General features: G+C 33.4%; 1 protein-coding gene across 2 annotated transcripts in view; it reads left to right on the top strand.

The window, feature by feature from the left end:
• Positions 1 to 538: 538 nt before the first annotated feature.
• Positions 539 to 17,679, top strand: part of LOC136039770 (growth factor receptor-bound protein 2) — a 77,577-nt gene continuing 60,436 nt past the window's right edge. Inside the window, exons 1-2 of one of the 2 annotated variants that reach the window (XM_065723634.1) lie at positions 539 to 624; positions 15,604 to 15,704. In XM_065723634.1, the coding sequence (XP_065579706.1) occupies positions 15,627 to 15,704 (78 nt within the window). In that variant the 5' untranslated portion in view covers positions 539 to 624; positions 15,604 to 15,626. Of the gene's footprint in view, positions 649 to 15,603; positions 15,705 to 17,679 lie in introns of both variants that reach the window. The other variant, XM_065723633.1, reaches the window with a different exon arrangement.

Genomic DNA, 17,679 nt, shown 5'->3' with positions numbered 1-17,679 from the left:
TGAAGCGTTCGATTCGCAATTCTGTGTTGACTTTCTAGGTCAACTTTTTACTAAATAAAACGGCAGCAGAGAAAAAAGTCAACTTTTAAGTTGACTTTTTCGAGTCGATTCGAACGCAACTTAGCTTAGACATAAGTCTAGTAACTTCACAATATCTGGAAGGTGCTAAACCTCTTAAATAAAGAAACGACAATAATTGAAGAAAAGATAAAGCTTTAGATACTCTACTGCCAAAGCAATATAATTATCAAATATGATATTAGTAAATATCCGTTTCATCCGTTTTCCTCGATGTCATATTGTCAGATGTCAGACTTTACGATTTCACATGTTTATCCATTTAAAAAAATATGTAACATTGACGTTACTTATCCTCAATAATCTTTTTATTTGGGGGTTATAAAGTGCAAGCCCACGGACAAGTAATCCTGAGCGTTCGAGGGGGTAATCCGTGTAACCTCTGACGTCATGTGCGTCTCATAAAACGCTTGGATTAGCCAGATAAGTAATCTGACAAGTAAAACAATATACGGTAGGTTTTAGAAAGAAAAGATTATTTAATAAATACAATTAAAAAGGATTGAATTACATTTCTATTAACTGGTCCCTGAAACAAAACTTTAGGTAGTTGTTTTTCAGTAATTGAAGGTAGGCGTAAGTTTAGAAAGTAGTCCTTTAATGTCTTTTCTATAGCCATTTTAAAGCCTACATGTTCTTCAACCTTAATTGCTAGAAGATGTAATTTAAGGAGCTGAGGCTTGTCTAGGTCTAAACCCGAAAATGGGGTAGGTCTAGGCTACCATATTTTGTATGCACATTAAACTAACAAGAGGAACATCATTTGATCATCATTTCCTACCATTTTTAAGCAGCCTATAATGGTGCCTAGCCCCCTCCTAACAGAGTCAGGTAGGCTACCCTAATATTTTAGATAGGTGACTTAATAAAACATGAAAAATCTGAATAGAATAAAAGCAGTACATTTCAGGGCTGCAACAAGTTCAGACTCTGCAAGACCCACATCTAATAGCCTATGTTTGCCAATGTTTTCATCATGAAATATGTGTGAGCTTGCTTTTCTGTCTTTTGGTCTAGCCTTTTCATAGGCTCGGATTCAGTGCTAGAATTGATTAGCTTACCCTTATTTTATTCCTTCTTTGCATCTTTTCTGACTAATGCTGTTCCATTAATATTCTTTTTTTCAAATTTCCAAAGAAGTCAAAACAAGAAGTAGGTAAGTGGTTGATAAATGTCTGCTTTAGGGTCTATTAAGAAGAAAACACACTAAGACAGTAGTTACTAGCCTACTTCACAATAGCCTAGGCAGAATAATATAGCTAGCACATTTTGACTAGCTTCACTATGCTTTGCCCCCAACCTCCCCTAATGTACAAACATATAGTCCAAATTATTTATTTTCTATATGCATTCTACTGCCTGTCACTCTTTTTTTTCTGGCTACTTTTTTATGACAGTTGATTCATTTTATCAGTACATGGGTTGAAGCAAGGACAATGCACTAGGCAGAACACTATGGAAAAAGTCATATATTTGTTAAAAAAAAAGTGAAAAAAGCACCCAATGAAATTGTATAAGAAGGAGAGCTGCATACACACAGCACAGATCCAGGGGGGGGGGGGGTGCAGGGACTGTGTGCCCTCCCCTGACAAAGTGGTAGATTTGTGATTGGGACCACTTGCTCTGGTTTGGGATGATTTTTTTGTAATTGCTTTTTGATAGTTGAGTTTATAATAAGTTTCTAATTATTAAGACTGTTTCCTTCTGCAAACAAGTTTGAAATAAGGTTTTAGTTACTTTGTGTAGTCTCTTTTAGGCTTTACTAATGACACAAACTACCAAAAAACATCTAATAAAATTTTAGATTATCAAGGGAATCTGTCTGTATTACCACAAAAGCCAACTGGGAGGCAAAAATCTTCATTTCTTAATAACTAGGAGGGAAATTTAAAATCCTAAGTTCTTTAGGCTGTCAAAATGATATTTCAGGATTGTGCTGTCACAATGGACCAAGAAACAAGGTATATATTTCTTTGTACTGTCAAAAATTTGTTTTGAGTCTTGCTATGACACTAAGGCAAAGAAATTGATATCATTACTCTTTTTGGCTGTCTGTTTTGGTTTTTTGGGTTTGCTTTTGTTTGCAAAGTAGAGTGGTTTTTACAACATTTTTTTTGTAGAGGATTTGTATAATACAAAGTAAATGTTGGAGGTACAAAAACTATTAATATAAGTCTTTGATTTTGGTTAGCCAATGGTGGCCATTTATCTGCCTATTAGAACTTTAATAAAGGCTCATATAAGTATATACTTAAAACTAAGTATACAAGTCCTAATACTCCTTTAAAGATCAGAGTAATCATTTAAGAAGAATAGATTCTTGAAGAGTTGTTTATAAAAGAAGGCAAATATTTATGTTTTTTCTAGCTGGTATAGATGAGTCTCAGAATTCTCAGTTTGAATCAGTGGAATGGCATTGATTTTTTCCAAATATTTACTAATAAAATGCTTTATAAAAAGTGGAAATTCACACTACTTGAATTAACCACAGAAATGGAATGCAACTACAATATTACTTCAGAACTTCTCACCTTTTCAATACCAGCCAGTCACAAAATATAGTTATGTTTTTGTATAGGGATTGTATATATTTGTACATAAAATTGTCTAAACTCTTATATATACTGCTGAGGATTTTTATGCTTATTTTGATACATGCCATCTAATCATATTTCCACAATTAGTTGTTTATAAACAAAAATTTTACAGGACAATTCTCTTACTAAATGCTAAATCTGAGTCAAGTTTCATTTTTTTTGTGCTCAACAAACATATTGAGATTTAATATTTGAATTGAATGTCTGAATGCACCAAGATTAAAAAAATAGTTATAAATCTCCACAGATTGAAACCCTGATTATTTAAATCACCAATCTATACCTATCAAATACAAAGATTACAAAGACATCAATTATTTGTTTTTTAAGGAGCATTTCAACTCATATACTTAGTTTGAAGCACATACCTATATATATTTTTATTAAACTTCATATTTTTCTGATGATTTTGTTCTTTATTTGAATATTTTATGATAAATAGAAAAGGAAATACTAAGGAAGAGCTCTAAACTGACAGGACTCTTAGATTGACATGACTAGCCATTATAAATGTTCACTGGAATATTGAGGTAGACATTGACCATATAATAAATAGACATGACAGGGGTGGAAATACAAAGATTGACTGTTCCTCATAAAACTGTAAATTCTGTAATTTAAGCAAAATATATCAAACTTTAAAAAGTGGAAAGATATACTATGTTGTTATGAAAAGTACAATTTTGATTAGTAAATTTTTGAGATTTCATCAAAGTTGATACTGCTTATTAAAACACTATTTTTAGAAAGAAATAGTAATTAGTTAATTATCAGTTTGAGTTTTTAGGTATATAATTTTTAGTTTTATAGATATGGTGGGAGTAGAAATAGAAGATTGACTGTTCCATATAAAATTGTGAATTCTGCAATTTAATCAAAGTATATCAAACTTTAAAAAGTGGAAAGATACACTATGTTGTTATGAAAAGTAAAATTTTGATTACTAAATTTTTGAGATTTCATCAAAGTTGATACTGTTTATTAAAACACTATTTTTAGAAAGAAATAGTAAATAGTTAATTATCAGTTTGAGTCTTTAGGTATATAGTTTTTAGTTTGATAGATATGGTTGGAGTAGAAATAGAAGATTGACTGTTCCATATAAAATTGTGAATTCTGCAATTTAAGCAAAGTATATCAAACTTTAAAAAGTGGAAAGATACACTATGTTGTTATGAAAAGTAAAATTTTTGAGATTTCAACAAAGTCAATACTGTTTATTAAAACATTAGTTTCAGACAGAAACAGTGATTAGTTAATGCTTTATTGCCTTTACTTAAAACCCTTGTTTTAAATGTCTTCTACACATTTCCATCCCTTTATTCTGTTTTTCTTGTTACACCCCTAAAAGAACTAGTATTTAATGTTTTAATATATTTAAAAAATTAATATATTTAATTATATTTAATGTAATTAATTTAATATAATTAAATTAATATATTTTGAAAAAAATTTACAAGTTTTATCTTTATCCTCATTTCCTATTTTTCATTAATATCATATTTAGTAAGTGATGTTGCAAAGTTAGGCAACATGCTAAATGATTTAACCTATACAAATTATCACAAAGAGTGGCTGACCCCAAAAGATAGTTAAAGACCAATTTTTTTTTATAATAAAAAGCTTAACTTGCAGAAAATATTAAATATCATATTCTTTCTATAGATAGAGAACAGCTTTTTATGGTCAAGTGATATTTATAACTTACTATTTTTTGTATCAATATTTTGAAAACCATTTTAATTTCTACAGATTTATTATTTTAGATTAAATTTTACGACCATTTCTACTCCCTCCCTACAACACATAATTGTTGAAGTTCCTTTTAAATTAAAGGTATTTCTTTGTTCACAAGTTTGGCAAAGCAACCTTTTATGTGTCCCCCTCCCCCTTAAATAAAATCCTGGATCTGCCCCTGCATGCATAATGTTTTAACTACAGTTATCTTGCATATTATGAAGTAAGAATTATATTCTTAACATATTTGCTTCTTAATAGCCCTTAATCTAGATCTTTACCCAGTTGGTTTTTCACAAACATATGGCCACTAAGAATTTTCTTTTTGTAATATTAGGCTACTTGAAGTTGTTTTTTTTTTTTATGTGTTTTTTTTTTGCAAGTAGGCCATATGCTTGAAAAAGAATAAAAGATTGTGACCAGGTGCTCTGCTAATGAGTAAAGCAGATAAAGCAAGAAGACTTTTTTGGGAAGTTTCAGCTATAGATCTCCCTCTGAAGCTAAGCTAGAAGCTTTTGTTTAATGCCTTCTGATGTACTGATTTTTTTTTCTTGTCTACCTAGTAAGTTTTTTTTCTGATTTTGTTGACCATGGAAGTAAAATATTTTCTCTTTTTTTTTGGTGACAGCTTGACCATTATATTTCTTATCTTATGCTCTTTCAAGCATCATGCTTGGATTTTTGACAATGCATCCCACAACTCCAATGGTTGAAGACATAGCCATAACACATATAAAACCAAATGTAAACAATGCTATTCTTACAATATATTATACAGGGTGTTCTGTTACTTGCCTTTTCTTCCAATATTATCCATAGTTTTAAATAATTCTTTTATTTGTTAAAGTCACTTAGACACATTTTCATTTGTCAAGAATGCAACAAACTTATTTTTGTCTAACAGGACTTGATACAATCATGAGATGACAAAAAACAAATGAAGCAATATTGTATTTGAGACTTTGTCAGGGGAAGCAGGGATGGGGGGTTGAAGTTCTAGCTGAGGGGCTTTTTACTTTCATGGAAAGTATTAATTACCTTAAATTACACTTGCTAGCAATAGGATGAATCCTGTGTCATACTTAGTTTAACTTAATCAAACTTTCAAGAATGAATCCTTGGCCTAAAGTAGACCATGGAAAGGTGTTGTTAAGTTACTATCTCTACCCTTTCCTTATTTCTAGGGCTTAGAATATTGTATATTTTATAGGCTTATAGCTATAATCTGTCTGATAGGTCTATACCTATTTATTTTTGACAAAACCATTGTACATTAATCTTGGATTTTTAGTCTTTTTAGTTGGTTCTATTGTCTAAAAATAGAATTCCTGTTATTTCTCTAGGATTGTAAGCCATATCAAGGTCCTTAATTTAAGAAAACGATTGTTAAATTGTTAAAAACCTTACAAATCAGGATTGAGCAAATGTATGAGTCTCTAAACACTTCCCTTGTGTCTAATTTGAGCTGTACATATATTTTTCCAGGATTTATTTTTCTGTTAAGCTGATTGTGATTTACTTGGATTTTTTTTCTTCATTTTCAAAATCTTAGGTTTTAAATTTTTTGTGTGAAATGTGGTTTTCTTGGTGTAAAGTTGGCTTTTTAAAACAGTCTAGCTGCAATAACAGGAAAAGAGGCGGAATAACATTTGGTTCCCTGCTCAACACTTTCTATACATACAATTTGCTACAATTAAAGACCAGTCCCCCTTCCCTATGCCTGGGTATAACTGAAGTTTGCTGATTTTGCTGGCTTGCATTATTTGGTATGGTTATTTCTCATCAAAGCTTGGTCTGTAGTTCTAAGTTATGCCATTCTAAGAAAAACCACTAAATTATTAAACTTTTGAGGAACATATAGCCAAGGGCTATATCTATTAGCTTGACAAAAGGCATTGGAGTGGACTTAGAAGAAAATATTGCATTTGGAAATAGTGTTGAATAAGGAGCCAAATAATATAAGACTTCTATTTTTATTGTCACTTTTTCAAAAACAAAATCTAATTATCTTAAACCACATGTCAAGCAAGATAAGGTGCTGATGAGCCTCCTGTGGAGCATCTTGCTGGTGGTGTGACTTGACTATGGTTTGGCATCCCAGGTTAGCCTACACTCTGCTTTTCCTCCTCAATGCCCCACTCTTTACTCTAAAATTTGACTCTTTCTCTTAACTCTACTTTTTAAAAAAGTAAGAAACTTTAGCGTGAAGAGCTTGGCGTTCAGGAGGAAAAGCCCCTTTCATATACTGAGTAATTTCTGTTCGTTTTAAGTTTTAGTGTTGCTACTTTCATTAAAAAAAACTTGTTTTTTTATTTAATTTCTGGACGTTTTTGAATTAATGCATGTTTTGATCTTGGCTCTCCGCACATAAATAATTTAAACGAAATTTGTATATTAATTAATTGCAATTAATCGGAAGTTTTTGAGAAAAAAAGAGCGAGGGAGGAGGCCTAGTTACCCTCCAATTTTTTGACTACTTAAGAAGGCTACTTAACTAGAACTTTTAATTTTTTTTAAACATTTTCATTGGTAAAAATATACGTAACTTACGAATTAACTTATGTAACGAATTTCTATGTTCGTTTGTTTTTATTGCGTATATGAGGGGGTTCTACCCTTGTCAATACCTCACTATTTACACTACAGCTTAAATTTTGTCCCAATTTCTTAAGAATGACCTCTGAATCCCAAAGGCTGTAGAATAAATGGTTGAAATTACTAAAAATACTTTAGCGTAAAGATAGAGGTATAACGATGAGGTAAACCCCTCATATGCATAATAATTTTCGTTCGTTTTAAGTTTTAATGCTGCTCCTTACTTTCAGTAGAAAAAACTTTTCACATTTATTTATTTCATTGTTTTTTCACAATGGAAATTTGAAGGGAAAATTTTTTCCCCTTCATTGAAATTTTCTTCCTTCATGAGAAGCTCCTCTATGGAAATATCTTCCCACGTAACCCCATCCCCTCAACTCTCCCCCCTAAACAAAAAATCCCCCTGAAAACATCTGTACATTTCCCAGTAACTAATGCTGCTTCTCACTTTCAGTAGAAAAACTTTTCATATTTATTTTTTCATTGTTTTTTTTTTTTAAATAATGCTAGAAAATTCTGCGCCCCCACCATTGAAAGTCTCTTCCCCCATGAAAAGTTCCTACATGGAAAAATCTTCCCCGGCAACCCTCCCCCCTAAAATATCCCCCTGAAAACGTCTGTACAATTCCCAGTAACCATTACTAAATGTAAACACAGGTCAAAGTTTGTAACTTGCAGCCCCTCCCACGGGGACGTCGGGGGAGTAAGTCGTCCCTAAAGACATAGTTATTATGTTTTCGACTATGGTGGATAAAATGGCTATCTCAGAATTTGATCCAGTGACTTGTGGGAAAAAATGAGCGTGGGAGGGGGCCTAGGTGCCCTCCAATTTTTTCGGTAACTTAAAAAGGGCATTAGAACTTTTAATTTCCATTAGAATGAGCCCTATTGCTACATTCTAGGACCACTCGGTCGATACGATCATCCCTGGCAAAAAAAACAACAAAAAAAAAAAACAAATGAACATGCATCCATGATCTGTCTTTTGGCAAAAAATGCAAAATTCCACATTTTTGTAGATAAGAGCTTGAAAATTCTACAACAAGGTTCTCTGATATGCTGAATCTGATGATGTGATTTTCGTTAAGATTGTATGACTTATAGGGAGTGTTTCCCCCTATTTTCTAAAATGAGGCAAATTTTCTGAGGCTCATAACTTTTGATGTGTATAACTGGTTTTTGATGAAACTTATATATCTAAAATCAGCATTAAAATGCGATTCTATTGATGTAACTATTGGTATCAAAATTCCATTTTTTAGTGTTTCGGTTACTATTGAGCCAGGTTGCTCCTTACTGAATGGTAATGAACACATCAAAAGTTCATTACCACGAACTGTTTGATAATGATATTCTAAAAAAAGGAGTCAAAATCTTATGTAGGCCTACTGGACCTCACTACAGAAAAGTAGCTATTTATGAGTTTGTTTTTGTTTTGTTTTTGCAGTCAATGTGAAATTATTGCAAAAAGCTTTGTTTCTATTCAGTATCAGAGACAATGTTGTAGAATTGCCTATTTTAAAGGCTGTAAGGCTCCTATGTTTAATATTTATTATTTATTTTTTTCCAGAGGTACTTCACATGGAAGGGATGGCTGTTTAAACTTTAGATGGGACTCTTTTGATTAGAAATTGGAAGTTCTAGTGCCCCTTTTAAGAGTCAAAAGTGACTGAAGGGTAACCAGCCCCCGCCCTCTACGCCCTTTTCCCTCAAATGTATCCAATAAAAAATTTGAGATAATCATTTTGTTAAAATAGTTCAAAGATGAGATAGCGAAACCCCATGGCCAACACAGCTCCCCCAGGGCTACATGATTCATGCATTGTAAGCTATGCCATGGAGGCATATATGGTTCTTATAAAAGGGGGGCTCAAATAAACTTGAGGGGGCTCATTTGATTGGAGATTGAAAATACTAGTTCACCTTTTAAGAGTAAAAACAATTAGAGGGCTACTAGCCCTCTTCTCCCCATGCCAGAATTTTTCCCAAACTCAATATGAAAAAAAATTTGAGAAAACCTTTTTTTTTAAATAGTTCAAATATGAGATAAAAATAAGCCTGGGGTACACATAAACCCTCAGAACCCCGTTGCAAATGTTTAAGTTATGTCCTGGGGGCATATAAGGCTTTTAATGTAAAGGGTCATTGTAGAAGTTTCAGATGTGGCTCATTTGATTTAAAATCGAAAGTTTTAGATAGCTTTTTATAATCCAAAAGGGGTCAGAGGATATCTACCACCCCTCCCCACACAAACCCTCTTTTCCCCAAATGCATCCAACCAAAATCTTGATATAGCTAGTTTGTCCAAAATAGTCCAAGGATCAGATAACAAAAATCAGGGGTTAACATTCCCTCCCCCAGGGCCTGGGGGAAGGGTTGTAACTTATGCCCCAGTGGCATATAAAGGTTTTTTTTATGGAACAGGTGGTCATATAAACTTTGGAGGTGACTCACATGACTTAATATTTTAAGAACAAAGTGATAGGGTGGCAACTAGCCCCCCCCCCCCAATCCTCTTTTTCCCAAAATAAATCTGATTGAAATTTTTATGTAGCCATTTCGCTCAAAATAGACCAAAGACTATATAACAAAACTCCAGGGTTAACACTCCCCCTCCAAGAACACAGTGGCAAGTATTGTAACTTATGTCCCAGGGGCATATGAGAGGATTGTTGTATAAAATTCAGAGGGGGTCGTATAAATTAAACAATTCTATCGTTACTCGGAATTTCTAGTGCCCCTTTTAAGAGTTAAAAGTGATTGGAGGGCAACTCCTCCAGCCCTAAGGCCATAAGGCTCTAATGTTCTATTTTTTTCAAAGAGGCACTTCTATGGAAGGGATGATTGTAGAAACTTTGGAGGAGCTCATTTGATTAAAAATTGGGAGTTATAGTGCACTTTTTAAGAGTCAAAAGTGATTGGAGGGGACACTAATCCCCCCAATACCCTTTCCTCCAAATGTATCAAATAAATAATTTAAAAAATTGTTCAAAGATCGAATTAAAAAAACCTCCAGGGTCAACACCCCCCCCCCCAGGGCATAGAGGCAGGTGCTGTAATTTATACCCTGGGAACCTATACGGTTTTTATGGAAGGGGTGCTTGTATAAGCTTCAGATAAGGCTCACTTGATTGGAAATCGAAAGTCCTAGTTAACTTTTTAAGAGTCAAAAGAGATTAGAGGTTAACGCCCCCCATGGGCATTTTCCCAAGACCCATCCAATAAATATTTTGAGGTATCCATTTCATTAGAAGTAGTTCAAAAATCAGATAAGAAAAACTCCAGCATTAACCCAACCCCCGAACCCTGGGGCAAGTGTTCTAAGTTATGCTCTGGGGCATATAAGGTTTTTATGTAAGGGATGGTCATATAAACTTCAGAGGTAGCTCATTTGATTGGAAATTGAAACTTTTACTTGCCATTTTAAGAGTCAAAGTGATCAGAAGGCATCGACCCCCTTCCCCAAACACACCTTTTTTTCCTTAAATGCATTCAATCAACTTGAGATGACCATTTTCTTTGAAATAAGTGCAACAATCAGGCAACAAAAACTTGGGGTCAATATATCTCTCCCAGAGCCCAGGGAAGGTTTGTAACCCTAGGGGTAAATAAGGTTTTTATGGAAGAGATAAACTTTGGAGGCGACTCAAACGACTAGAATTTGAAAGTTCTAGTTTCCTTGTTGAGAGTCAAAAGTGAACTGGCCCCTCCTCCCCCCCCCCTAATGCATCATTTGCACTTTATTGAAAACGAATGATATTAAAAATATTTTCTTTTGTACTTTTTACAACATAGAAAATCAACATAAAAATTACAGTAAAATAAAATTTTGAACTGGTGAGTTTTCAGCAATTAATATCATTATATATCAAATATTTATTTTAATTTTATTACTTCATTCCAAGACTATTTAAGACAAATATAATTTTTTTTTATAAACAAGAGTTTGGATACTGCCCTCTTCCCTAACTGTAAAAGTTTCAAGTCTGTTTCATCATTGACACTTCAATGAAAACGAATTATATTTCAAACATTTTTTTCCCAGTTATTACAGAATTGAAAATGAAAACAAAATTACTGTGAAATAAAATCTTGAACTGATCTTTCAACAATTAATATCATTATATATCCAATATTTATTTTGGTTTTATTTGTATTTTCCAAGACTGTTAAAGGCACATATAGTTTTCAGTAAAGCAGCAATGATGCAGTAGGCTTTTGACTTTTAAAGGGTCAGGGGGCAATAGGGGAAGGGGTCCATATCTGGACAGTCAAGAGGCAGGGGCTGTATAATAGTTATTTCCTCCAAATTTTTAGGGGGTGGTAACAGCCCCCCCCCCTCTGCACGATGCCCCTGACAGTGAGAGAAGGAGACAAAGCCCAAACTCTTGTTTGTAAGGATTTTTGTTCGTTTCATGCTTGATATGTATATTCAATGTTAGTTTCATTTGTTTAGGATTTATTTATTTACTTATATTTTTACCTATTTTATGTTTGTTTGTTATGATTTTTTAATTAATTCCTGTTCTTTTTTAGTTTAATTTATGCTTCAATAGCAAAATATTTTTGTTTGCTTCAAGGTTGATTTGCATATTCAATTTAAGCTTTACTTGCTTTAAGATTTATTTATATTAGTACCTGTTGTATGTTTTTTGCTGTGATTGTTTATCTAATTTCTGTTCGTTTTTGGTTTCATTTATTCTTTAATTGTAATATCTGGTCGTTTTGAGTTTAAGTTTCTGTAGATTTCTATTTCTTCCGATCTTAAGTTTAATTAAATAAAAAAAACCAAGTTTTTTTTACTGAAAGTAAGGAGCTACATTAAAACTTCAAATGAAGACAAGTTACTCCGTAAATGATAGGGGCTTTTCCTCCTCAATGCCCCGCTCTTTACACTAAAGTCTGGCTCTTTCTTTTAACTCTCTTTTTTAAAACAGTAAAAAACTTTAGCGCAAAGAGTGGGGCGTTGAGGTGGAAAAGCTCCTTTCATATACGGAGTAATTTCTGTTCGTTTTAAGTTTTAATGTCGCTCGTTACATTCAGTTAAAAAAATTAGTTTCATTTTTTCAAATTTAATTTCTGAACTTTTTGAATTAATGCATGTTTTGACTTTTGCTGTCTGCACATAAATATTTAAAACGAAATTTGCATATTAATTTTTTTGGCTAAATGGCGTTATCATAGTTCTAATTGGAAGATTCTAAGAAAAAAGGAGCGGGTGAAGAGACCTAGTTCCCCTCCAATTTTTTGATTACTTAAAAAGGCAACTAGAACTCTTAATTTCTTACGAACGTTTTCATTAGTAAAATAAAATCCGTAACTTATGAATTAACCTACGTAACAAACTTCTATATTCGTATGTTTTATTTTGTATATGAGGGGGTTCACCCCCTCGTCAATACCTCGCTCTTTACACTAAAGCTTGAATTTCGTCCCAATTCTTTAAGAATGACCCCTAAATCACAAAAGCAATAGAATAAATAGTTGAAATTACTAAAAATACTTTTTTTTAACGATTACCTCGCTCTTTGTTACATAAAGAGCGAGGTATTACGAGAAGGTGAACCCCTCATATGTGTAGAAATTTCTGTTCGTTTTAAGTTTTATTGTTCCTCCTAACTTTCAGTTGAAAAAAGATTTCATATTTATTTTTCCTTGTTTTTTTTTTTAAAATAATGCTAGAAATTCCGTTGCCCCTTCATTTAAATTCTCTTTCCCCATGACAAATTAACCCACCCTCGACTTCTTCCCTCCCCAAACCAAAAAAAAAATCCCCCGAAAAACGTCTGTACACTTCCCAATAACCATTACCATATGTAAACACTGGTCAAAGTTTGTAACTTTTAGCCGCTCCCATGGGGACTGTGGGGGAGTATGTCGTCCCCAAAGACATAGTTATTAGGTTTTTCGACTATGATGAATAAATGGCTATCTCAGAATTTTGATCCGGTGACTTTCGGGAAAAATGGTCGTGGGAGGGGGCCTAGGTGCCCTCCAATTTTTTGGTCACTTAAAAAGGACACTAAAACTTTTAATCCCCGTTAGAAAGGGCCCTCTTGCAACATTCTAGGACCACTGAGTCGATACAATCACCCTGGAAAAAAAAACAACAAACAAACAAATAAACACGCACCCGTGAGTGGTTTTCTGGTAAAAAATACGAATATTCCCATTTTTGTAGATAGGAGCTTGAAACGACTTCAGTGGGGTTCTCTGATACACTGAATTTGATGGTGTGAAGGTGAACGCTAAGATCCAATGACAATTAGGGGGTGTTTCCCCCCATTTTCTAAAATAAGGTAAATTTTCTCAGGCTCTTAACTTTTGATGGGTAGACTAAATTTGAAGACTTTTATATTGAAAATCAGCATTAAAATGCGATTCTTTTGATGTAACTATTGGTATCAACATTTCATTTTTTAGAGTTTTGGTTACTATTGAGCTGGATTGCTCCTTACTACAGTTCCTTACCACGAACTGTTTGATATGGGCTTTAATTTTCTTTAAAAAACTTCTTTTTCTGATTTTTTTTTGTTAAGTTTATTGAGAAAATGCCAAATTATTTGGCAAATTAATTTTTTCTGCCATATTTTTGCTTAAATTACCTCCCTGGTCTCCCCTGCTGTGTTGAGAAAAGTTGTTTTGCATATTTTGTTTGCTAATGTGCTTTTCATTACGTTTCTAAGATACCAAATGAAAACTTAGATTAAGTTATCATATCTGTTCAAGCCACAAACCTGGCTATTTGTTTGATAGTTGGGGAATATTTTTGGTTCTGGTTTTATTTCCTTTAGGATATCGTTTTAGGAACCAGCCCTTTGTATTTTACAATGTATCTGTTATTAAGTTGAAAGAAATACAACTTTCTATACAAAAAGTTACAACTTTTTGTATAAACCTTTTCATATAAAATTTTTTTTTACAACTTTTTATATTAAAAAATACAACTTTTTTTTTATACAAAAAAGTGCAATGACTGCACAACTTTTCTCTGCAGTGTGATTGCAGTGGTCTAAACTGGGGGCTTCCCTAGATTTTGGGATATTCTATTGAAAAATGCCTTTTTGTAGTGTTTCCATTGGAAAACTGTAAAAAATGAAGTGTGCCCCTTCCCCTAGATATTGAAGAATTCACTTTGCACATCTCCCTTTACTTTTTATCATTTGATGCCACCCTGTGATTACAAGTTTTCATTTGGAAGAATTTTTTTTTTGATGGGGAATTGCTAGTTTCATTAAGTGTAACTTTAAGGTCTTTATGGTCTTTGTATATTTCAAGCCAACTGCAATGCATGTAAAAAACATTATTTATTAAAAAAGAGGTATCCAGCTGATTTTTGTTTCTATTATTGCTATTTAGATTATAAAAATTAAAAAGAACCTATTTTATAATAAGAGTTCTGTTTTTTTGGCATCTGATGTGCATAAGGAATTTTGCATCAGAACTGTATGAACCCTGAGATAACATCTACAAATGTATGTATTTAAATGGTATGATAACAGTTTATCTTTTTTGTAAGAGTATGAAACCAAGGTAGAGTTTTCCAGTAATGGCCACAGTAAAGGTTTGTAGGCCACCTTGCCATCTCCTTCCAAGACCCCTTAGTGCCATGAGAGAGAGAGTTCAGTTCAGCAGAGCTGTGTGCAAACTGTAACCTAATCAAGATACCTACTAAATGTTGATTAAAATTCGCTAAAACGTAGTTTTCTAATTTCGAAAACCAAGAAGTTATTGTACTTCTCAAAAACCTAGAGTAAAAAAGAGGCAAATATGTATAGATTGGGGAGAAGGGGGGGGGAGAGGGGCAACTCATTTTCTCTATTTATACAATTAACTTTTTTCGTCTTTTTTCTGTGTCCAATGTATAGTCACAATACACTTGCTATTATAATCAATTGTTTAGTGCTATCTCTCTAATTGTGCATTAATGCCCCAAATTTCTCAGTCAAAGATAAGAATGGAAACTATTTTACTGTTTTTTTTTTGCTTTAACTTTTTGTTTTGGCATATGCATTATTGCTCCAGTATTTCAATGGCGACTGAGAGTAGAGCCAAATCAAGCTATTTTAGCTGGCTCGTGCCAGCCTAAAATTTTCTGAAGGAACTAGCGCCTTACTTAAAATGCTGCTGATTTGAACTTGTAACTTCTTCCCTGTTGCCCAAAGGTTCTGAGCTATGTGGAGAATACCTGCTTTTGATGTCGACTTAGTCTTGTACAGACTGAATATGAATGAGAAGCTGTACTATTAAGCTACACATTATGGTTGTACACTGTTTTTTTTTCTAAATCCCCAAATGAAACTGATTTATCAGTTTAAAATTTTTATTTGGAATTTTTAGTTTTATTTAAAATTCTATTTTAGTTCTCCTTTAAAACTATGAAAATCTGAAATGTGCCATTTTGTTCCAACTAACAGTGCTTTTTGCATAATGTGTCATCTTCTTTTGTGCTCGCAATTTTTGTGTAGGACTTCTCGAAAGATTTTATATATTTTTATCTAGATTTTGGATGCAATGATTTGTAGGAGCAATATTGTAAGCATTCCTTTGATTTTGAAAAATGAATCATACCGATTTGAGAGAATGTTTTTTACAGGCATCTGGCCATTTTAAGTAAAGATGGAAGCAATTGCCAAGCACGATTTTAATGCCACAGCAGATGATGAATTAAGTTTCAGAAAAGGATCTGTATTAAAAGTAAGTGGTAAGGTGCTTTAGCTAAAAATGAATACATACCACCAAATTGGCTACCCATGCACCTACTTGAGGAGGGGCGTGTGGGTAAGGGAAAGGTCTGACAGATCCAAAATTTACTTTTAAATCTAACAGAATATGTAATGCCTAGACCACAACGGGTCCTTCATGTGAGAGATTTTTTTTAATTTTCAGAAACCCAAAGATTTTGGAGTATTCCGCAGATTAATTGAAGGATAAACTAAAATTAAAAAAGCCACTAGAATGTTTATGTTTATATGAGCAATATCCCAAAATTCTAAAACTCTTGACTTGATGCAATCACAACTGGGGGGGGGGGGGGCAAACAATGAATTACGCATATTTAGTCATGTTTGTCAGAAGAAAATACACACAATTTTATTTTTGTATATAGTATATATATATATATATATATATATATATATATATATATATATATATATATATATATATATATTGGTGTGGGCGCTTCGCCCCCCCCCCGTGTGCGTAAGTCGTTACGTGTCATATTAGTTGCGCGCCATTGTAGTTGTGTCCCTGTGTACCACCTATGAATATAGATAGATTTATATATGTGTTTTGAACTGCGTAAAACTTGCGAATATACAACATTCTTGGCTTTCCCATTATCTGTGCATATACAAAGCCTTATGTACTAATAACGACGTCATATGCAAACGCTCTTTTTAAAAACAAACAAACACGCATACACACAACTCGTTTTTATATAGATTGATAGATAGATAGATACAATACAAATTAACTGCGTAAAACTTGCGAATATACAACATTCTTTGCTGTCCAATTGTCGCTGCACATAAATAGATTGTCAGGTTTACCGACCCTCGAACATGCAACGTACAATTGTCCATGGGAAAAACAATCAGTATTAAGATCCATACCACATTTTTCTAATGATTTACCTTGAGCTTTGTTGATGGTGATTGCAAATGCTAATCGAATTGGGAATTGCAATCTTTTAAATTGAAAAGGCAGATTCGTTGGAATCTTGGGAATGCGAGGAATAAGAACAGCCTCACCCTCAAAAGGCCCTGTCAAGATTGTGGCCTCTATTACGTTTTCCATTTTTTTTTTTTACGGCAAGTCGCGTGCCATTGCAAAGCTTTGGTAGGTTGATATTTCTTAACAGTATTATTGGTACGCCTATTTTTAGTTGTAGCACGTGTGGTGGAAACCCTGAAAGATCCACGGAATTTAAAAATTCAGATGGATAATTAACCGCCTCATTTGGTTCCAAAACTGTGTCGACTGACTTGTAAAGAACTGCCTGGTCTCGAATCTTGGTCAAAACAATATTGTTGATTTCGTGGACGTCTATATTTTTGGGTGCAAGAATCGCTCTTTCACTTAGCCATTTATTATTTTTATAATTGTTTAGAATATTCGGAAATACTTTTTCAATCAATTCATTTTTGGACGTCACTAAATTACAGAATTCAGCAGGTAGTTGTATACGTCCTGAAATTGAGTCTAGTGGGAGCTTTCCGTTTCCAATTGCCAGCAATTGATCTGAAAATGTTTGACCAGAGTCATCGTTTTGCAATCGGACACTCATATTTGTAGTTACTTTTAATGTTTTTACATGTGCCCATAAATTAAAATTTTTCAGGCAAGCATTCATTTCGTCTGCAGGGGTTGATTTAGGTATTATAGGTAATGTTTGCCTGAAATCTCCCGCAAGCAATATTAATGTGCTGCCAAAGGGTTTCGACTTCCCTCGCAAATCTTTCCAACATTGATCCAGAGCCTCGAGCTATTTTTTGTGTGCCATTGTGCACTCGTCCCAAATAATAAGTTTGCATTGCTGCAATACTTTACCCATCCCAGATGATTTGGAAATATTGCACGTGGGAGTTTCTGTAGAATGCAAATTCAGAGGCAATTTCAAAGCGGAATGAGCAGTTCTTCCACCAGGCAGCAACGTTGCGGCTATTCC

The sequence above is a fragment of the Artemia franciscana genome, chromosome 20 (genome assembly GCF_032884065.1).
Source record: "Artemia franciscana chromosome 20, ASM3288406v1, whole genome shotgun sequence".
Lineage (NCBI taxonomy): Eukaryota > Metazoa > Arthropoda > Branchiopoda > Anostraca > Artemiidae > Artemia > Artemia franciscana.
The sequence above is the reverse complement of the archived record's forward strand: the minus strand, read 5'-3'. Positions and strand labels throughout refer to the sequence as shown.